Consider the following 22,868-nt stretch of genomic DNA (forward strand, 5'->3'; position numbering starts at 1 on the left):
AGTGAACGAGTGAAGGAGTGAAGGAGTGAAGGAGTGAAGGAGTGAAGGAGTAGTGAACGAGTGAACGAGTGAAGGAGTGAAGGAGTGAAGGAGTGAACGGAGTGAAGGAGTGAAGGAGTGAAGGAGGAGAGTGAAGCGAGTGAACGAGTGAAGGAGTGAGGAGTGAGGAGTGAAGGAGTGAAGGAGTGAACGAGTGAAGGAGTGAAGGAGTGAAGGACGGTGAAGAGTGAGGAGTGAAGGAGTGAAGGAGTGAAGGAGTGAAGGAGTGAACGAGTGAAGGAGTGAAGGAGTGAACGGAGGTGAAGAGTGAACGAGTGAAGAGTGAGGAGTGAAGGAGTGAAGGAGTGAACGAGTGAAGGAGTGAAGGAGTGAAGGAGTGAAGGAGTGAAGGAGTGAGAGTGAAGGAGTGAGGAGTGAAGGAGTGAGGAGTGAAGGAGTGAAGGAGGTGAACGAGTGAAGGAGTGAAGAGTGAACGAGTGAAGGAGTGAAGGAGTGAACGAGTGAACGAGTGACGAGTGAACGAGTGAAGGAGTGAAGGAGTGAAGGAGTGAACGAGTGAAGGAGTGAAGGAGTGAAGGAGTGAAGGAGTGAGGAGTGAAGGAGTGAGAGTGAACGAGTGAACGAGTGAAGAGTGAAGGAGTGAAGGAGTGAAGGAGTGAAGGAGTGAGGAGTGAAGAGTGAAGGAGTGAAGGAGTGAACGAGTGAAGCGAGTGAACGAGTGAACGAGTGAAGGAGTGAACGAGTGAACGAGTGAAGGAGGTGAAGGAGTGAAGGAGTGAAGGAGTGAACGAGTGAAGAGTGAAGGAGTGAAGGAGTGAAGAGTGACGAGTGAAGGAGTGAGGAGGAGTGACGAGTGAACGAGTGAACGAGTGAAGGAGTGAAGGAGTGAAGGAGTGAGGAGTGAAGGAGTGAAGGAGTGAAGGAGTGAACGAACGTGAACGAGTGAACGAGTGAACGAGTGAAGGAGTGAAGGAAGAGTGAACGAGTGAACGAGTGAACGAGTGAAGGAGTGAAGGAGTGAAGAGTGAACGAGTGAAGGAGTGAAGGAGTGAAGGAGTGAAGGAAGTGAGGAGTGAAGGAGTGAAGGAGTGAAGGAGTGAACGAGTGAAGGAGTGAACGAGTGAAGGAGTGAGGGTGAACGAGTGAGATAAGGAGTGAACGAGTGAAGGAGTGAGGAGTGAGGAGTGAAGAGTGAAGGAGTGAAGGAGTGAAGGAGTGAAGGAGTGAACGAGTGAAGGAGTGAAGGAGTGAACGAGTGAAGGAGTGAACGAGTGAAGGAGTGAGGAGTGAACGGAGGTGAAGGAGTGAAGGAGTGAAGGAGTGAAGGAGTGAGGAGTGAAGGAGTGAGGAGTGAACGAGTGAACGGAGTGAACGAGTGAAGAGAGGAGTGAAGGAGTGAAGGAGTGAAGGAGTGAGGAGTGAAGGAGTGAACGATGAAGAGTGAACGAGTGAACGAGTGAAGGAGTGAAGGAGGTGAACGAGTGAAGGAGTGAGGAGTGAACGAGTGAACGAGTGAAGGAGTGAAGGAGGTGAAGGAGTGAGGAGTGAAGGAGTGAAGAGTGAACGAGTGAACGAGTGAAGGAGTGGAAGAGTGAGTGAAGGAGTGAAGGAGTGAAGGAGTGAAGGAGTGAAGGAGTGAACGAGTGAAGGAGTGAAGGAGTGAAGGAGAGTGAAGGAGTGAAGGAGTGAAGGAGTGAAGGAGTGAAGGAGTGAACGAGTGAAGGAGTGAACGAGTGAACGAGTGAAGGAGTGAAGGAGTGAAGGAGTGAAGGAGTGAACGAGTGAAGGAGTGAAGGAGTGAAGGAGTGAAGAGTGAACGAGTGAAGGAGTGAGGAGTGAAGAGTGAACGAGTGAACGAGTGAAGGAGTGAGGAGTGAACGAGTGAACGAGTGAACGAGTGAAGAGTGAAGGAGTGAAGGAGTGAACGGAGTGAAGGAGTGAGGAGTGAAGGAGTGAAGGAGTGAAGGAGTGAACGAGTGAAGGAGTGAGGAGTGAAGTGAACGAGTGAACGAGTGAACGAGTGAACGAGTGAAGGAGTGAAGGAGTGAAGGAGTGAAGGAGTGAAGGAGTGAACGGAGTGAACGAGTGAAGATGAAGGAGTGAAGGAGTGAACGGAGTGAAGGAGTGAAGGAGTGAACGAGTGAACGAGTGAAGGAGTGAGAGTGAACGAGTGAAGAGTGAAGGAGTGAAGGAGTGAAGGAGTGAACGAGTGAAGGAGTGAAGGAGTGAAGAGTGAACGGAGTGAAGGAGTGAAGGAGTGAAGGAGTGAACGGAGTGAAGGAGTGAAGGAGTGAAGGAGTGAAGGAGTGAGAGGACGAGTGAAGGAGTGAGAGAGTGAAGGAGTGAAGGAGTGAAGGAGTGAAGGAGTGAGTGAACGAGTGAGAGTGAAGGAGTGAAGGAGTGAAGAGAGGAGTGAACGAGTGAAGGATGTGAACGAGTGAACGAGTGAAGAGTGAAGGAGTGAGGAGTGAAGGAGTGAAGGAGTGAACGAGTGAAGGAGTGAAGGATGTGAAGGAGTGAACGAGTAGTGAACGAGTGAGAGACGTGAACGAGTGAAGGAGTGAAGGAGTGAAGAGTGAACGAGTGAGGAGTGAAGGAGTGAAGGAGTGAAGGAGTGAACGAGTGAACGAGTGAACGAGTGAAGGAGTGAAGGAGTGAAGGAGTGAAGGAGTGAGGAGTGAAGGAGTGAACGAGTGAACGAGTGAACGAGTGAAGGAGTGAACGAGTGAAGGAGTGAAGGAGTGAACGAGTGAAGGAGTGAGAGTGAAGCGAGTGAACGAGTGAAGGAGTGAAGGAGTGAAGGAGTGAACGAGTGAAGGAAGTGAACGAGTGAACGAGTGAACGAGTGAAGGAGTGAAGGAGTGAAGGAGTGAAGGAGTGAGAGTGAAGGAGTGAAGGAGTGAACGAGTGAAGAGTGAACGTGAAGGATGAAGTGAACGAGTGAACGAGTGAACGAGTGAAGGAGGTGAACGAATGAAGGAGTGAAGGAGTGAAGGAGTGAAGGAGTGAACGAGTGACGAGTGAACGAGTGAAGGAGTGAAGGAGTGAAGGAGTGAACGAGTGAAGGAGTGAAGGAGTGAAGTTGAAGGAGTGAACGAGTGAACGAGTGAACGAGTGAAGAGTGAAGGAGTGAAGGAGTGAAGGAGTGAAGGAGTGAAGGAGTGAAGGAAGTGAAGGAGTGAACGAGTGAACGAGTGAACGAGTGAAGGAAGAGTGAAGGAGAGTAGGTGAACGAGTGAACGAGTGAAGGAGTGAAGGAGTGAAGAGGAAGAGTGAACGAGTAAGGAGTGAAGGAGTGAAGGAGTGAAGGAGTGAAGGAGTGAGGAGTGAAGGAGTGAGGAGTGAAGGAGTGAAGGAGTGAACGAGTGAAGGAGTGAAGGAGTGAAGGAGTGAAGGAGTGAGGAGTGAAGGAGTGAGGAGTGAAGGAGTGAACGAGTGAACGAGTGAACGAGTGAACGAGGTGAACGAGTGAACGAGTGAACGAGTGAAGGAGTGAAGGAGTGAAGGAGTGAAGGAGTGAACGAGGTGAACGAGTGAAGGAGTGAAGGAGTGAACGAGTGAAGAGTGAAGGAGTGAAGGAGTGAAGGAGTGAACGAGTGAACGAGTGAAGGAGTGAAGAGTGAAGGAGTGAGGAGTGAGGAGTGAAGGAGTGAGGAGTGAAGGAGTGAGTGAAGTGAAGGAGTGAACGAGTGACGAGTGAAGGAGTGAAGGACGTGAAGGAGTAGAGGAACGAGTGAAGGAGTGAAGGAGTGAAGGAGTGAAGGAGTGAAGGATAGTGAACGAGTGAAGGAGTGAAGGAGTGAACGAAGTGAACGAGTGAACGAGTGAACGAGTGAAGGAGTGAAGGAGTGAACGAGTAAGGAGTGAAGGAGTGAAGGAGTGAACGAGTGAACGAGTGAAGGAGTGAAGGAGTGAACGAGTGAAGGAATGAAGGAGTGAACGAGTGAAGGAGTGAAGGAGTGAAGAGTGAAGGAGTGAAGGAGTGAAGGAGTGAACGAGTGAACGAGTGAAGGAAGTGAAGGAGTGAACGAGTGAAGGAAGGTGAAGGAGTGAAGCGAGTGAAGGAAGTGAAGGAAGTGAACGAGTGAAGGAGTGAAGGAAGTGAAGAGTGAAGGAGTGAAGGGAGTGAACGAGTGAAGGAGTGAAGAGTGAAGGAAGGTGAACGAGTGAAGGAGTGAAGGAGTGAAGGAGTGAAGGAGTGAACGAGTGAACGAGTGAAGGAGTGAAGAGTGAAGGAGTGAAGGATGTGAACGAGTGAACGAGTGAAGGAGTGAAGGAGTGAAGGAGTGAAGGAGTGAACGAGTAAGGAGTGAAGGAGTGAAGGAGTGAACGAGTGAACGAGTGAACGAGTGAAGGAGTGAACGAGTGAAGGAGTGAAGGAGTGAAGGAGTGAGAACGAGTGAAGAGAACGAGTGAACGAGTGAAGGAGTGAAGGAGTGAAGGAGTGAAGGAGTGAAGGAGTGAAGGAGTGAACGAGTAAGGAGTGAAGGAGTGAACGAGGACGAGTGAAGGAGTGAAGGAGTGAAGGAGTGAACGAGTGAAGGAGTGAACGAGTGAAGAGTGAACGAGTGAAGGAGTGAAGAGTGAAGGAGTGAAGGAGTGAAGGAGTGAACGAGTGAAGGAGTGAAGGAGTGAACGAGTGAACGAGTGAAGGAGTGAAGGAGTGAACGAAGTGAAGGAGTGAAGGAGTGAAGGAGTGAAGGAGTGAAGGAGTGAAGGAGTGAAGGAGTGAACGAGTGAACGAGGTGAACGAGTGAAGGAGTGAAGGAGTGAAGGAGTGAACGAGTAAGGAGTGAAGGAGTGAAGGAGTGAACGTAGTGAACGAGTGAAGGAGTGAACGAACGAGTGAACGATGAAGTACGAGTGAAGGAGTGAAGGAGTGAACGAGTGAACGGAGTGAACGAGTGAAGGAGTGAAGGAGTGAAGGAGTGAAGGAGTGAAGGAGTGAAGGAGTGAACGAGTAAGGAGTGAAGGAGTGAAGGGAACGAGTGAACGAGTGAAGGAGTGAAGGAGTGAAGGAGTGAAGGAGTGAACGAAGTGAACGAGTGAAGGAGTGAAGGAGTGAAGGAGTGAAGGAGTGAAGGAGTGAACGAGTGAAGGAATGAAGGAGTGAAGGAGTGAAGGAGTGAAGGAGTGAAGGAGTGAACGAGTGAAGGAGTGAAGGAGTGAAGGAGTGAAGGAGTGAAGGAGTGAAGGAGTGAACGAGTAGGAGTGAAGGAGTGAAGGAGTGAACGAGTGAACGAGTGAAGGAGTGAAGGAGTGAAGGAGTGAAGGAGTGAAGGAGTGAACGAGTGAAGGAGTGAAGGAGTGAAGGAGTGAAGGAGTGAACGAGTAAGGAGTGAACGAGTGAAGAGTGAAGGAGTGAACGAGTGAAGGAGTGAAGGAGTGAACGAGTGAACGAGTGAAGCGAGTGAACGAGTGAAGGAGTGAAGGAGTGAAGGAGGTGAACGGAATGAAGGAGTGAACGAGTGAACGAGTGAACGAGTGAAGAGTGAAGGAGTGAGGAGTGAACGAGTGAAGGAGTGAAGGAGTGAAGGAGTGAACGAGTGAAGAATGAAGGAGTGAAGGAGTGAACGAGTGAAGAGTGAGAGTGAAGGAGTGAGACGAGTGAAGGAGTGAAGGAGTGAAGGAGTGAAGGAGTGAAGGAGTGAACGAGTGAACGAGTGAAGGATGAACGAGTGAAGGAATGAAGGAAGTGAACGAGTGAACGAGTGAACGAGTGAAGGAGTGAAGGAGTGAACGATGTGAACGAGTGAACGAGTGAAGGAGTGAAGGAGTGAAGGAGTGAAGGAGTGAAGGAGTGAAGGAGTGAAGGAGTGAACGAGTAAGGAGTGAAGGAGTGAAGGAGTGAACGAGTGAACGAGTGAACGAGTGAAGGAGTGAACGAGTGAAGGAGTGAAGGAGTGAAGGAGTGAAGGAGTGAACGAGTGAACGAGTGAACGAGTGAAGGAGTGAAGGAGTGAAGGAGTGAAGGAGGTGAAGGAGTGAAGAGTGAAGAGTGAACGAGTAAGGAAGTGAAGGAGTGAAGGAGTGAAGGAGTGAACGAGTGAACGAGTGAAGGAGTGAAGGAGTGAAGGAGTGAAGGAGTGAAGGAGTGAACGAGTGAGATGTGAAGGAGTGAAGGAGTGAAGGAGTGAAGGAGTGAAGGAGTGAACGAGTGAAGGAGTGAAGGAGTGAAGGAGTGAACGAGTGAACGAGTGAACGAGTGAAGGAGTGAAGGAGTGAAGGAGTGAAGGAGTGAAGGAGTGAAGGAGTGAACGAGTGAAGGAATGAAGGAATGAAGGAGTGAACGAGTGAAGGAGTGAAGGAGTGAAGGAGTGAACGAGTGAAGGAGTGAAGGAGTGAAGGAGTGAAGGAGTGAAGGAGTGAAGGAGTGAACGAGTAAGGAGTGAAGGAGTGAAGGAGTGAACGAGTGAACGAGTGAAGGAGTGAAGGAGTGAAGGAGTGAAGGAAGTGAACGACTAAGGAGTGAAGGAGTGAAGGAGTGAAGGAGTGAAGGAGTGAACGAGTAAGGAGTGAAGGAGTGAAGGAGTGAAGGATGAGTGAACGAGGTGAACGAGTGAAGGAGTGAAGGAGTGAAGGAGTGAAGGAGTGAACGAGTGAACGAGTGAAGGAGTGAAGGAGTGAAGGAGTGAACGAGTGAACGAGTGAACGAGTGAACGAGTGAACGCGAGTGAAGGAGTGAACGAGTGAAGGAGTGAGGAGTGAAGGAGTGAACGAAGTGAACGAGTGAAGGAGTGAAGGAGTGAAGGAGTGAAGGAGTGAACGAGTGAAGGAGTGAGGAGTGAAGGAGTGAATGAGTGAAGGAGTGAAGGAGGGAGTGGAGTGAAGGAGGGAGTGGAGTGAAGGAGGGAGTGAGTGAGGGAGTGAAGAAGTGAAGGAGTGAGAGTGAGGGAGGTGTGAGAGTGAGGGAGGTGTGAGAGTGAGGGAGGTGTGAGAGTGAGTGAGTGAGTGAGTGAGTGAGAGGGAGGGTGAGGGAGGGAGAGGGAGGGAGAGGGAGGGAGACGGAGTGAGAGGGAGTGAGAGGGAGTGAGAGGGAGTGTGAGGCAGTGTGAGGCAGTGTGAGGCAGTGTGAGGCAGTGTGAGAGTGAGGGAGGGAGGGAGGGAGGGAGGGAGGGAAGGAGGGAAGGAGGGAAGGAGGGAAGGAGGGAGGGAGGGAGGGAGGGAGGGAGTGTGAGGCAGTGTGAGAGTGAGTGAGTGAGGGAGGAGGGAGGGAGGGAGTGAGAGGGAGTGAGAGGGAGTGAGAGGGAGTGCGAGAGCGTGAGGGAGTGAGGGAGTGAGGGAGTGAGGGAGTGAGGGAGTGAGGGAGGAGGGAGGAGGGAGGAGGGAGGAGGGAGGGAGGGAGGGAGGGAGGGAGGGAGTAAGGAGGGAGGGAGGGAGTAAGGAGGGAGGGAGGGAGTAAGGAGGGAGGGAGGGAGGGAGTAGGGAGGGAGGGAGTAGGGAGGGAGGGAGTAGGGAGGGAGGGAGGGTGTGAGGGAGAGTGTGAGGGAGAGAGTGAGGGAGAGAGTGAGGGAGAGAGTGAGGGAGAGTGGGTGTGAAGGAGTGAGTGAGTGAGTGAGTGAGTGAGTGAGTGAGTGAGTGAGGGAGGGAGGGAGGGAGGGAGGGAGGGAGGGAAGGAGGGAAGGAGGGAAGGAGGGAGGGAAGGAGGGAGGGAAGGAGGGAGGGAAGGAGGGAGGGAAGGAGGGAGGGAAGGAGGGAGGGAGGGAGGGAGAGGGAGTGAGAGGCAGTGTGAGGCAGTGTGAGGCAGTGTGAGGCAGTGTGAGGCAGTGTGAGAGTGAGGGAAGGAGGGAAGGAGGGAAGGAGGGAAGGAGTGTGAGGCAGTGTGAGAGTGAGTGAGTGAGTGTGAGAGTGAGTGAGTGAGTGAGTGAGGGAGGGAGAGGGAGTGTGGGAGCGTGAGGGAGTGAGGGAGGAGGGAGGAGGGAGGAGGGAGGGAGGGAGTAAGGAGGGAGGGAGGGAGGGAGTAAGGAGGGAGGGAGGGAGTAAGGAGGGAGGGTGGGAGGGAGTAGGGAGGGAGGGAGTAGGGAGGGAGGGTGTGAGGGAGAGAGTGAGGGAGAGAGTGAGGGAGAGAGTGAGGGAGAGTGGGTGTGAAGGAGTGAGTGAGTGAGTGAGTGAGTGAGTGAGTGAGTGAGTGAGTGAGTGAGGGAGGGAGGGAGGGAGGGAGGGAAGGAGGGAAGGAGGGAAGGAGGGAAGGAGGGTGTGAGGGAAGAGTGTGAGGGAGAGTGTGAGGGAGGGAGTGAGGGAGGGAGAGAGTGAGGGAGAGAGTGAGGGAGAGAGTGAGGGAGAGAGTGAGGGAGAGAGTGAGGGAGTGAAGGAGTGAAGGAGTGAAGGAGTGAAGGAGTGAAGGAGGAGGGAGGGAGGAGGGAGGGAGTGAGGGAGGGAGTGAGGGAGGGAGTGAGGGAGTGAGGGAGTGAGTGAAGGAGGGAGTGAGGGAGGGAGTGAGGGAGGGAGTGAGGGAGGGAGTGAAGGAGTGAAGGAGTGAAGGAGTGAAGGAGTGAGGGAGGGAGTGAGGGAGTGAGTGAGTGAGGGAGTGAGGGAGTGAGTGAGGGAGTGAGTGAGGGAGAGAGGGAGTGAGTGAAGGAGGGAGTGAGGGAGGGAGTGAGGGAGGGAGTGAGGGAGTGAAGGAGTGAGGGAGTGAAGGAGTGAAGGAGTGAGGGAGGAGTGAGGGAGGGAGTGAGGGAGGGAGTGAGGGAGGGAGTGAGGGAGGGAGTGAGGGAGGGAGTGAGGGAGGGAGGGAGTGAGGGAGGGAGTGAGGGAGGGAGTGAGGGAGGGAGTGAGGGAGGGGAGGGAGGGAGGGGAGGAGGGAGGGGAGGGAGGGAGGGGAGGGAGGGGAGTGAGAGTGAGGGAGTGTGAGAGTGTGTGAGTGAGTGAGTGAGGGAGTGAGGGAGTGAAGGGTGAGGGAGTGAGGGAGTGAGGGAGTGAGGGAGTGAGGGAGGGAGGGAGGGAGGGAGTGAGGGAGGGAGGGAGGGAGGGAGGGAGGGAGGGAGGGAGGTGAGGGAGTGAGGGAGTGAGGAGTGAGGGAGTGAGGGAGTGTGGAGTGAGGAGGGAGTGAGTGAGGGAGGGAGTGAGGGAGGGAGTGAGGGAGGGAGTGAGGGAGGGAGTGAGGGAGGGAGTGAAGGAGTGAAGGAGTGAAGGAGTGAAGGAGTGAGGGAGTGAGGGAGGAGTGAGGGAGGGAGTGAGGGAGGGAGTGAGTGAGTGAGGGAGTGAGTGAGGGAGTGAGGGAGTGAGTGAAGGAGGGAGTGAGGGAGGGAGTGAGGGAGGGAGTGAGGGAGGGAGGGAGTGAGGGAGGGAGTGAGGGAGGGAGTGAGGGAGGGGAGTGAGGGAGGGGAGGGAGGGAGGGGAGGGAGGGAGGGGAGGGGAGAGGGAGTGAGAGTGAGGGAGTGTGAGAGTGAGTGAGGGAGTGAGGGAGTGCGGGAGTGCGGGAGTGAGGGAGTGAGGAGTGAGGGAGTGAGGGAGTGAGGGAGTGAGGGAGTGAGGGAGGTGAGGGAGGGAGTGAAGGAGTGAAGGAGTGAAGGAGTGAGGGAGTGAGGGAGGGAGTGAGGGAGTGAGGGAGGGAGGGAGGGAGGGAGGGAGGGAGTGAGGGAGGGAGTGAGGGAGGTGGGTGTGAGGGAGGGAGTGAAGGAGGGAGTGAAGGAGGGAGTGAAGGTGGGAGTGAAGGAGGGAGTGGAGTGAGTGAGGGTGTGAAGGAGTGAAGGAGTGAGTGAGTGAGTGAGTGAGTGAGTGATGTGAGGGAGGGAGGGAGGGAGGGAGGAGGGAGGGAGGGAGGGAGGGAGGGAGGGAGGGAGGGAGGGAGGGAGGGAGGGAGGGAGGGAGGGTCATTTAAATTGTTTCCAAGTTACAGGCAATTTGAAGTTTTATGCTCCTTTCCAAGTTCATCATTTCTTTTTAAAACTAAGGAAAATCCTTCTTTTACAGTGCAAGAGGTGGTTCAGCTCATCATGCTTGCATTCGATTGGCGAGTGAGTTGCCCTCTTAGTCCTATTCTCTTACATTTCTATGGATCACTTAAAACTTTTGTTTCCAAGAGGTAGGAACTGCCCTTCAGCTGAGACAGTTAACTTTCTCTTTGAATAGTGCAGAAACTGCATTTTTGGAGCAGGGTGGGGGATTGTGAGGGGAGAGAGACAGAATTGACGCATATGCTTACCGCCCCATGCCAATTAGGACGATCCTCAGGTACATGCAATTCTGGGTATACATTCTTCAAATACCAGTTGAAACTATTGCACTGTAAACGATCTCGGAGTAGTTTTCTTTCAGAAATATCTCCATATTTTTCCTGGAACAAAGGAAAGCCTTTACAATGAACCATCCATAATCTCAGACTAATTATTTGCTTCTGCCTCATTCTGCATTCAAACACTTGGAGCTTGCACCCAAGGATAAGTGATGAAGGAGTCTGGGATGTTGGGTGATAAAGTTGTACTTAGTGCTATGTCTCCCAGCTTAGAAAGCATTCTTAAATATTAGTGGAGTGAAGAGAACTTTACAATGTTGACTGGTCTGAAATGACCTCACACTTTTCCAACCTGATCCAATATGTTGGCTGTCACCAACCAGTCCACTTGTTACTGCCACAATGATTGTGACTGATTGTGACTGTGTATGATTCTTTAACTTGTTCAGCCAGTCTAAAGTATTAAGGGTAGAACACTGTGGCTACATGCAGTCTACAGAGTGTCAGCTTTGGAGGGATTGTCCAAATTTGTCCTGTAAGATGAGGCTCCTCGGCCAAGCTGCTTTGCAACCCCATAATAAATCAAAAACTGATACAGTGTCACATTCCTGGTAGCACAGGACACGGATTAGGTAGAGGTAAAGTCACCGTAGTCCTACCAGACCATACGGCTGCTCTCTCATTCTAGAGAGAGACAGCTGGTAATGTTTAAACCTGAGGGTTACATCACCTCTCGGCAAAGGAGGAAGTTGAGAAGTAGAGTTCTTCATAGTAACCTTAACTGATTTGGGAATAGAACCCACGCTGTAGTCATTATTCTGCATCAAAGACCTGATGCCAACTGAGCTAACCTACTCCCAAACATGGATTAGTTATCAATTCAACAGCAGTTCTTGAACGGTGCCAACTTTAGAACAAAATTACTGACCAAGGAAATATTACCAGTCAGCAAAAAAACCCAGTAATTCAAAGAGATAATGGATTCTCCAGCATCTGCAGTTCCCAAGATAATAAAATGTGAGGCTGGATGAACACAGCAGGCCAAGCAGCATCTCAGGAGCACAAAAGCTGACGTTTCGGGCCTAGACCCTTCATCAGATGAAGGGTCTAGGCCCGAAACGTCAGCTTTTGTGCTCCTGAGATGCTGCTTGGCCTGCTGTGTTCATCCAGCCTCACATTTTATTATCTTAAACCCAGTAATTCTAATCTGTCTTCGTTATCCTATTCTTTACAGTGGCCATGAAGGGTTGAACCAGAAAGAACTGCTTCCTTCCATCAGTCTGTTAACCATGTTTGTAATACTGTTTAAGGCTATTTTCAATGCATAATTTCTGTAACTTAAAGCTACCCTAATACACCCTCATATAGCTATGTAAAATCTGACATTCAACTTACTGTTTCAAAGCAAGAATAATTATATCTACTTAAATATAATGGAACCTTCATTATTCACCCAAGATTAACAGGTATAATTTTAGGAACAAGATCTCATCGCTCATTGCTATTTGGATTCATTTTTCTTGGTGAATGAGCAGATCTTGTTTTTGTTATCTATATTCTGCTTGCCTCTGCTCCTATGCCTGTGAAGGCAGATAATGCAAGTTTGACTGTAAATTAAGGTGCAAAACACAAACCTCATTGCTCAGTACCTTTTTAGCTGGAGGATTCCGGTAATAAAAGTGTACTTTGTATTCATCCATCCACACCTCAGCTGCTCGTACAGTGTTCTGGAGGAAATTTGGGCGTGCATAAGGAGCACGCTTTGGAAAAACGTGGCCTACATGTGAACAGGGATCAATTTCCAACGTGCCTCTACATTGCCATATCTTTTAAAGTAATTTCGAAACAAATTAACACAAGAAAATTCCACCACAAAGTACAGCTACAACAGCTTTGAATAGTCATACAATTATAAAACATAAAAGGAGACCCTATCAGTACATCAAATCTCTTCATTAACATGCAATTATATATCATCTTTAACATACGAAAGCATCCCAAGGCTTGCCACAGAGACCGAATTAGAAAAAGAAAGCAAGCAATGGGTGGTGAGGAAGAGGAGGGAAAGTGCTGTAGGGTTATGGAAGAGTACCGGGTTAAATGAAGGTAGGGCTATGAATTGAAGGGTAATGCAAAGGCTGCAAACAAGACTGGGTCAAAGATGAGAAAGTTTGATAATGTGTAGGTTCTTTAGGGTTACCAAATCTGTGTGGAGTTCAAATTACTCAACACCTTCAGCAAACTGTCCTAAGATGTGTAAACAAGAGCAACACCAGTAAAAGCTTTTTTGATATTTTGATATCTAAAATATGTTTTCATATATTGCTGAGCGACATCAGAAAGAAGGGTCCAAAACAGATATCCTCCAAACGTCACAGAGCCACCTTCCCTTTTCGGCACTGGCAGTGGTATAAAGACAGCGTCACTAGACTGGTAATACAGAACACCAGGTCAATGTTCTGGTGACACGGGTTTGAATCCCACCACACCAGCTGAAAAAACATGAAACAGAAAGCTGGCCTAAGAGTAAGAAGGAAATCTGCCATCTTTACTGGTCTGGCCTACATGTAATTCCAAACTCACAACAATGCAGTTGATTCTTAACTGCATTCTGGATAATTAGGGATGAGTGATTAGTGCTACACTAGCCAGCAACACACACACTCTGTTGAGGAATAATATAAAAAACAATTAATTCCAGGTGATTCTCTGCCTATGGTAAAACAGCTAAGAATAGAGCCAAATCAAGGCAGTTCCATAGTCGAGATGACGAAGGAGAGACTTTGGAGAAGGACATTGTATTTCAACAATAATGTTGAAAATTGCAGAGATTCAGATGGATAAGGAGGTTGTAAAAATCACAGTCTTCATGAAGGATTGTTTCTGTCATGTGGATAGCGAGAGACCTGGCTGGAGACATTCAAAAATGGTGTTGTGGGAAATATATATATACAGATTTGGCACATAGCAACCTATTCAAGGACAGGGAAGAGAGGTTGGAAGTAAGTGTTAATTTACAGGTACAGTAGAGGGAAGAGTAGGTTTACTTTCAGCAGGATGGCAATAGAAGATTTGAAGGAGATGTGCCAGTCCCAAAGGAAGGGGAACAATTTAAAAAATCAACTAACCTGAGTCAAAGCAAGGGAGACTGAGTGTTAAGAGATTTGGTTGCAATTTGTTGAAGAGAGCAAAAGTTGGTTCTGATTGAAAGTTTGAAGAAGGTCCTGCAGGAAGTAGAATGGAATCTCAAGAAAAAGAATTTCAGGGCGAGGACAGCCAAGAAAATAAGGGGATGTTTGTCTCGAAAGGCAAGGGGAAGGGATGGAAGCAGCTGGTGCAGCTAAATGGATTATCTTCAGCTTTCGAACAAAAACACCATGAGCTCCCCATACTCACTGTCAGTGGTGAGATGGAAGAGACTAAGTTGGAGGTTTATGAGCAATTGGGTTGTCGATAAACAGAAATTGACAAAGTGCTGGAAGCAAATTTAATAGCAACAATCCAAAAGGAATTGGATATACACTTGGAAAATGAAAAGATCTCAAGGCTATAGGGAACAAATGGATAGCTCTGACAGAAGGGCCAAGATAGGTGTGATGAGCCAAAAGACCTGCTTTTGTTCTGTGATTCCATCTGCAGAAGTTATCTTTTTATTCCTGGATGAATTTTGAAGAGTGCATTTGAGAAAGGCAAGGTGATTACAAGGAAGTTACCAAAACCTTGAGGATTAAACAAGGGGTAAGTTCATCATAACCATGGGGTAACAATACCACATGAGACGATGATCTTCAAGGGGTGTTGTCATAAACACTCATGGAACATTTTATCCAGAAGGACACAGTTAGAAGGAGTGAGGGCAGTTACGTACAGCAGAAAGAGAACAAGTATGGAGGAGGGGATCAAAATCAGCAGGGACGTAAGTTGTTCAGTGAACAGGCTAAGAAAATGTTACAGAAATAACAGTCACCGTGTGAGTGGGACAAAGCAAGGAAACCTCATCCAAGTGGAGTGTCAATACCCTATTGCCATGTCTTCATCAATACTATGCTACCAATGCGTATGTAACGTGACAATGACCCAAATTTTCCAGTCTCCAGATCATTAGAGATTGGATATACAATGGAAGATGCATAGCAGCATCCTGTACAAGTCCTGATGTGTGCAGCTGTGAGAATTGCTTGTGAACTCATGAAGCACCCAGGATCATCTGACTGGAGTCAGAGTTGGCGACTTGAGAGAGAAAGAGACCAGTGATACTTATGTGGAAAATTACCCAGGCAATGTTTGACAGATGAAAACCTGATTTAAAACCTGGATAACTCCACATCCAAAGCCCTAAATATCCTTCATTACCCCAGTCAACAAACCAATTACACCGTCCCTCAACCCAATAAGCCTGCCCAGCCCAGCTGGGCCCATCAGCAAACCCCTGCAAGCCAATCTTCCTGACCACCCAACTATCAAATTCACTCAAATACTGACATGCATCAAAAGACCAACCCTTCCAATTCACCAGGCAAACTACAATGGCTGGTGTTGTAAAAGGCTACTGTCTCTTGCGTTCCCTTATCACCACTCCAATCTTGGCTGATGCTGCATTATGCATTTCTTTGACATCTAGGGTCAGACAATCCCAAAGTAAAATGCAGTGACCACAGGGTGGAAGAATCGTCATGTGCTGTGGCAACACTGTGCAAACCAGAAGGTTCAGTGTCATTTGAGTAAGTTCAAGGATGGCAAATGTTTTATTTGCAAGCCAACATAGCTTTTGAACGGAGATATAGAGGGCAGGAGTGGATAGAGGAGGGGGCTGGAAAGGAGGGATGGCAAGGTTATCCACCAGCAGGGTTGCCAGTCGGGAAAGGCAAGAATGAAATAATCAAAGTTACAGCTATTTAGGAGGCAGTCATGTGTGGCTAAGCAGGCTTTCTAATGTGACAAAATACAGGCTAGAGGATTACCAAAAGAGGAAATTGAGCCAGAGACAGTAGCATTGCAATTAAAAAGGCAATGAGTAGTGAAGAATGAGTTTACATTACCTGAAGGCAGAGAAAGTGAAGGAGGCAGATGCCAAAAGGGGTAAATAGGAAGGGGACAAAAAGGAACAGAAAGGAAAAAGGAGCTCAGATCCAGAACAGGAGCCAAAACATTCATAAATGGATACAGGGAAAATCAGCTACATGGGCAGCAAGGTTACTTACTAATTCAAGATAGTAGCCATGATGGACGGAGTGATTGGGACATACATAAAGTTGCTGAGACTACTCCCAGCAAGCAAATCGGTTGCTTCTCATAATGTCAATTCATCCTACAGGAAACACTGAGAAAGGCAACAGTGTAGCTATGTTCTCACACAAATACAATGACACACAACACTTACCCTAAAGGATAGCTCTAGATTCTCTCCTCCCCATACTTCCATCCCTGTGTCATAGGTGCCCAGGTATTCAAAGTACTTCTTACTGACAGCAAACAGCCCACCTGCCATCGTAGGTGATCTGATGAGAGATGCATTTTTTCGATTGTGCATATTTAGCGTTGTTTTTAAATAGCAGCCAAGAAGAAAACATAGCAAATGAATCAATTACATTCATTTCAATAAGGGATAGAATTGAGGCCAATGATTCAGCAAATAACTTTACTGCTTAGCTGCAAAAAGAGACCAACAGTCTTTGGTTCTATGTGGAATTAATATTAATCAAAACTGAAGCGAAATTTGTTTCTGTTACATTGGACTGGGGAGAAGAGAATGAACAATTCAACCAGCAATCCAGCTCCCAAACTTGTTTTCAAACTGGGCAAGAACAAGCTCTAGCTTAAGTGTCATGAAAACAGAAAATGCTGGAAATACTCAGTATGTCAATCAGTATTATCTGACAGAGAAAGGGTTAACTGTTCATTGAACCTAAAAGGTTAGCTCTACTCTCACTACAGATGTTATGAAATCTGTTGAGTACTTTGGTACTTTCTGTTTTTGTTTCAGATTTATATTACTTTGCTTTCCTCTGACTCAATTGTGATGCCCCCAAGGCTAAATAAGCCTGGCAAAGTTCACATTCTCATCTCAGCCAACAGCAGGAGGTTGAATGCCAAGATAATAAAAGGAGGTTGAATAATGCCCAGATATCCAGAAGAAAACAGGGGACAACAAAAAAAATGTACAGCAACAGGATACATGCAGTTATTCTAAAACAATTCACAGTATAGATCTTGTACACAAAAACAATTTGAAAATTGAAGCTTATTCCTTGCTTATGCTCATTCAATGGCTTTCAATTATTAGTCCTCACTAACATACTTTGCAAAATTTGTTACAACTTATGTACACTCTGTTCCTGCAGGAGTGTGATAACACAGACTTTCTGTTTTTATCCTATTCCACATGTAATATATCTTGCCTGTTATTGAAGATTTTCACTTTGGATTATTTTTAACTACAGATCAACATGCTAAATAAAAGTAACAAATGATTGACATTCTTCTGCATTTTTAAGCAATCAGATTATTGTACTTCAAGTGTTTCAATCTCCTTTTAAATTAAGTTTTTTTAATGACTGGTCCTGCACGGAATACATTTCATTAAGATTGTGAGCAAAATATCCTTACCTAATTGGGTCTATTCTTGATTTCCTTCGTTTTCTTTCACGATCGGGGACAACATGCCACTGGAATGTAAGACGCCAGTCAAATCCACCAATCATCGGCTCCCCTGTCTGCATGTAGAATGCAAAAGTGTTCCAATCGATAGTGTCAATAACTGGGCATACTACAGCAGTCTCATTTTCACTAATCCTAAAAATAAAAAGATTTCCATCAACAATACATAAAGGAAGGTATAAATATTCTTGGGCGAGTTGCTGATGGATTTTGGTCAGTTATGGCCTGCTTTGCTGTGATAAGAGTAGTTGTGAATTGTGCAGTGATGGGGTCTGAGACAGAGTATTGCATATAACAGTCAGTGCGCCAGTGGTGAATGAAGTTATCTTTCACAGCTCCCACAGCCGGCAGCATTGCTCGAGAGCCAGCGTTTTAAAGTTGTAAGGGTGAAGGGTCAACAGCAAGGTACAACTAGAGAAGATGACACAATGTTCCAAAGAAATTTGTGAAAATTAGATGAAGTGGGAACAAAAACAAAAGTTGCTGGAAAAGCTCAGCAAGTCTGGCTGCATCTGCAAAAAAAACAATCACAGTTAACGTTTCGGGTCCAGTGACATTGCATACTACCTATTGTCAGTCACCAACAGTCCCCATTTACAGCTATTCACCCTCCTAGCCAGATCGTTATCCACTCCTTTGTCTGCCCGTCTTTTGTCTCTTTGAGCTCTATCCCCACCTATCGTTTACTCCTGAACATTCCCCCATACCTCCCACATCTTCTGCATGTAAACCAACATTTATCCTGGCTACTATTGGTTCTGAGGAAGGGTCACCGGACCAAAACATTAACTGATTTTTCTTCACATGTGCTGCCAGACCTGCTGAGCTTTTCCAGCAACTTCCTAATTGTTCCTGATTTACAGCATGCTCAGCTCTTTCAGTTTTTATTTAGACGAAGTGAGTCCTGGTTAACAGGTACCATTCTCACATTACATCCATTGAGTTATAATAGCAGAAACATTGGGTCTTTGAAGAAAGTTGTCCTTGTCCAATGGAATGAATCTTAAACAATAATCAAATCTGGCTAAGAAAAGTATGGCACATATTGCTTGACATAAAATAACGTGAAATAAGATTCAGTTAGGGAGAAAGGTCATGGTTGACATTGCAGTACCTGAGAGATTTGACTGCGTGTCAGGTGAGAGATGCAGTCCTGAAGCAGAGAGAGTGAGGTGAGTCTGAGACTCTAATAAAAGGTAATAAAGCAATGAGAGGCATACACAGAGTTAATGGTAGTTGTCTTTTCCCTAGGATGGGGGTTTCCAAGATTAGGGAGCACATTTTGAAGGTGAGAAGAGAGAGATTTAAAAAAGACATGAGGGGCAAGCGTTTTCACACAGACCGTTGTTCGTGTGTGGAATGAACTTCCTGAGGAAGTGGTGGTTGTGGGTATAATTACAACATTTAAAAGACATTTGGATAAGTGCATAAATAGAAAAGGTTTGGAGGGATATGGGCCAGGAGCAGACAGGGGGGACTACTTTAGTTTGGGATTATGTTCGGCATGGACTGGCTGGACTGAAGGGTCTGTTTCCATGTGGTATGACTCTTATATACATAATTTTAGGGTCTTTGTGGCACAGTGATAGTGTGCCTATCTTTGAGTCAGGACTCTTCAAGTTCAAGTCCCACATGACCCATAGGTTTGTAATAGCAATGCCTGAACAGATTGATTAATGTAACTGTACGTAATCTCACCTTGCCAACAGTGGCTCCAGCCATCCAGGAACACATTCGCAATGACAATCCAGAAATGTAAGCACATCTCCAGTAGAAAAAGTTGCACCAATCAAACGGGCACGGACCAGTCCTTCCCTCTTATTGGTTCGAATGAGACGAACTCGCTGAAGGTTACTGATATACTGCTCCAGTTGGGACTTCAGATAAACTAAACATTCAATAATTAATGGCATTATCTTACATATATTAATTGCTTTCAGGTCAGTGTATAGCAGAGTATCGTACAAGGCTGTAACAGTAGAACATATTTCTACATATCTACAGTTATTACTGAGACACTTATAACCAAGTCAAATAGTTTTCTTCCAGTTTGGTCTATGCAATGTAAAGTAAAGCCGACAATAAGGATAGACGAACACCAATTAGCCACCAAGAGACATGGCCAATTCTCACCGGTCTCAACACACACTGATAAAGAAGGACACAAATTTGACTGGGACGACACATCCAATAACAGCACGAGCCAAACAGAGACATACCAGGCAATTCCTGGAGGCCTGGCATTCCAACCAGAACTCCATCAACAAACACATTGAACTGGACCTGATACACAAACCACTGAAAAACAGAAGTGGAAGCAATGTCAACCACCCCAGCAAACCCAGGCACATAAATAACAAGTGGGACAGAACCCCAGCACTTCTCCAGTGGCACACGAGCAGGGTGACGAAACGTCTGCAACCAAACACACTGGCTCGGCGAGCAAGCCTACAACCTCATTTCACCACACCCTTGATATGTGTCTTGTAGGTTGTAGGCAGGACTTTTTTTAACCTGGTTACGCAGCTACAGTATTTATATGATTGGTCTAGTTCAGCTTCTGCTCAATAGTAATCCCCACGATGTTGATGAGGGGATTCAGTGATGGAAATGCCACTGAATGTCAAGCAGAGATGTTTAGATTGCCTGTCATTTGAGATGGTCGTTGACAAAACAGCTAAAGATGTTGGGTGTAGGACAGTAACTCAAGGAACTCCTGCAGTAATGTCCTGATGCAAGGTAACTGCCTTGAATGATAATCATCTCTTCACTGTCTATTACTCCAAGCAGCTAAGCATTCCCCTTGATTCCAGTGACTTCAATTTTTCCTAATGCTGCATTTGTTAAATATTGCCTTAATATCAAGAGCATTTGTTATCTTCTTACCTTTGAAAGTTAGCCACTTTGCCAAAATTTATCTAAGATTCGAGTGGCCCAGCTGAACTCAATTCTGATGAAGGGTCTAGGCTCAAAACATCAGCATTCCTGCTCCTCTGATGCTGCTTGGCCTGCTGTGTTCATCCAACTCTACACCTTGTTATCTCGGAGTGACAGTGAGCAGGTTTTAACTGAGTTTAATGCTGCTTGATAACACCTTCCATTACTATGCTGATGGGATAGATGTTTTCTGAATTGGATTTGTCCTCCACGTTGTTGATAGAAAATCGCAAAGCAACTTTTCACATCGTCAGCTCAATATCATTATAGATGATACTGGACAAGCCTGGCTGGCAGAGTGGCAGGAAATAGTTTTAATGGCACAAAAGGATACTATTTGACCCATTAAGTCCTTGCTGATTCTCCACAGAGTAGTCAAATCTGCCCGTCAGTTCCTCAAAATACTTCCATAACCTTGTTAACTTATTTTCTTCAAGTGTCGAATAGTAACTTTGAAAGCACTAGCAGTTTCTTCTTCCACCAAGCTTGTAGGTGCAAAGTTCAAAGTCATTAACAGTCGATGCACAAAAATTTCTTCATCCTCCCTACATTTCATACTCAAAGCCTTAAATCTGTGACTACTTTGCCTTATACCTTCAACTACTGCAAACAGATTTTGGCTACTTACTATTACAATCCCTGTTGATACTGTTTACATTTAAGTGAAATTCAAGCTCCTCAGAAACTAATGAATAGAAGTGTGTCTCAAGATTTCACATTTTGAAATATAAAAACGTAACATCAATAAGAAAGCAAGAGTCTGAACACTATAACCAGTCAAGACGAAACCATGGCCTTTAATCGCCAAGGAGTTGGAGTACAGGGAACTCAAACATTTTGGAGCAATTGCACATACATACATGTGAAGCACTGTGTGCAGTTTTAGTTTTCCTATTTAAAGCAAGATATACTTGCATTACAGTACATCAAAGGCTCCCTAACTGATCCCTAGGATGTCTGTTGATAAGTGGTTAAGTAAATTGTGTGTATAGTCTCTGCAGGTTATAAGAATTAGAGACAATCTGATTGAATCGTTGAAGATTCTGAAGGGGCTGGATAGGGCAGAGATTACTTCCACTGACTGGGAAATCCAATTCAAGGGAGAAAATTGTCTTGTGATAAGAGGCCAAGCATTTTGGGCTAAGGAGAAATTCCTTCACGGCAAAGATCATAAATTTTTGGAATTCTCAGCAAGCTTCAGATGCTCCACTGTTTAATACATCTAAAGCAGAGATAGACAGGCTTTGTGTCAGGAGATCAAGGCATGTGTATGGGGAATGGGCAAGCAAATAGAGCCATAGCTGTATTGATTGATGGAGTAGGCTTGAAATACCTTAACATTTTCTCTTGCTTCATGTGTTCTTATAAGATCGAAGAGTATACAAATCCAATTTCCTTTTACTTTCATCCCCAAGGGCTCCCTTATCAAATAAAATTTTGAAGGATTGTTCACTAATGTTGATACTGACTTCAAACTTTTCCATGGGTACCTTTTACAATACAGGACTCAGTTTAAATCTGAAGTTCATCTGCAGTTGCCGCAGTGATTTTGACAATAGCAAGAGTGTTAATTTTTTAATAACTCTGGTCTTTTTCTTTTGTCTTCTGAACTCAGGGTTTACATAAAATAATTAGCCACTTTTACATTTGACTTGCCCCAAAGACATTCTAACTTCTTCCAGGTGAGCAGTCCTTGGCAGGTTTTTCTCTCTCTCTGCCCAATTCCAAAAACAACACTTTTGGGTTTGTGATCCATATGACTAATTTATAAACTCTGCTGGGGTGAACAGCCCTCTCTTCCAAACAAACATCTCAACACACGAATGATGAACAGAAACAGGTTGTTGGCCCTCAAGTCTGTTCTACCATTGAAAAAGTAATGGACAAAATCTTAAAGGAGCCTGAATGGCATTAGCCACAGTTAGGAGCATGGCAGAGTCACTAGAGAAGTTTATTTCAACTTCAGAAATGGCTTTTTGCATCTTTTAGCTGAGTTCCAGGTGTCAGTGTAAGATTCGCACTAGGCAGCAAATTTCCTTTTAAGGGCAATTATTGCTTGTTAACAATCTTACTAACTGCAGACATTACCTCATTATATCCACAACATCTGCTTCCTAAAATATTGTAATTCATGGGCCAGAACACACACATGATTTATAGTGCAGATATCTGCGATGTCTCACCATTTACACAACGTGCTGCTTTTTCAATCTTCTTGCCATTCCTATTTGAGCAACATCTGCCCTTAGGTACTGCCACTATCATGTTTGAGTGGTCTGTCATTTCTTGTACGTTTCAGTTATCATTACCTTTATTGCTAACTTGCTTACCTGTCTAGCCCTCTCCTTCACATCTACCCTCATCCCCACTTAATTTGAAAGCCATCTCTATTACCCTTGTTACACAACTCACTAGAACACTAATCTCAACTCGATTCAGGTGAACACTAGTCCCTACTCTATTCAGGTGAATACTGTCTGAGATCTTGCCTTCTATGTATAATGACCAGACATCCCAGTTTTACTGGGACAGTTCCAGTTTTACACTAGCTCAACAAGGAATACTGAAATGGGACAGGAAGCTGATCAGTCCCCTGCACCATGAATCTACTGCTTGATGCAGCAGGCACAAAGGACTAAATGGCTTAATCACCACCCTATTTATGATCTAATGTCCATCTGCCTTTGCACACACTTTATAACTGTGTCATTATGTTTATACTATGCAGCCTGTCTCTATCACTCGCGTGGGTATTTTAAACTCCATGAACCAATTGTCTATCCATTCTCATGTATGCCCCAAGAAATGGTTTGGTAAATGAACTGCCTCTAGGCTGAGCATTTTGTTGGTTTCCTCAAGAAATGTGTTTAACGACAATCACCTCTATCTCTTGCATATTTCTCATACAAGGATTATGCATTTCCCATATTTCAATCTCATGCCGGAAATAAAAAATCCCTTATACTATTTTTAAGTTTGGAAATAATTCACAGAATCATAGAATCCCTATAGTGTGGAAACAGGGCATTCGGTCCAATAAGTCCACACCGCTCCCTCTGAAGAGCATCCCACCCAGACCCATTCCCCTACCCCTGTATTT

At 46.2% G+C, this 22,868-nt stretch overlaps 1 protein-coding gene across 2 annotated transcripts in view; it reads right to left on the reverse strand.

Moving 5' to 3' along the window:
• poc1bl (POC1 centriolar protein homolog B (Chlamydomonas), like) overlaps positions 1 to 22,868 on the reverse strand; it is a 104,980-nt gene that overhangs the window by 19,386 nt on the left and 62,726 nt on the right. For both annotated transcript variants that reach the window (XM_059655245.1, XM_059655244.1), the window contains exons 4-8: positions 18,530 to 18,719; positions 16,781 to 16,966; positions 15,555 to 15,672; positions 11,824 to 12,000; positions 10,145 to 10,276 (exon numbers count right to left, since the gene is read on the reverse strand). In XM_059655245.1, the coding sequence (XP_059511228.1) occupies positions 10,145 to 10,276; positions 11,824 to 12,000; positions 15,555 to 15,672; positions 16,781 to 16,966; positions 18,530 to 18,719 (803 nt within the window). The remainder of the gene's footprint in view (positions 1 to 10,144; positions 10,277 to 11,823; positions 12,001 to 15,554; positions 15,673 to 16,780; positions 16,967 to 18,529; positions 18,720 to 22,868) is intronic.

The sequence above is a fragment of the Stegostoma tigrinum genome, chromosome 2 (genome assembly GCF_030684315.1).
Source record: "Stegostoma tigrinum isolate sSteTig4 chromosome 2, sSteTig4.hap1, whole genome shotgun sequence".
In the NCBI taxonomy this organism is placed as follows: Eukaryota; Metazoa; Chordata; class Chondrichthyes; order Orectolobiformes; family Stegostomatidae; genus Stegostoma; species Stegostoma tigrinum.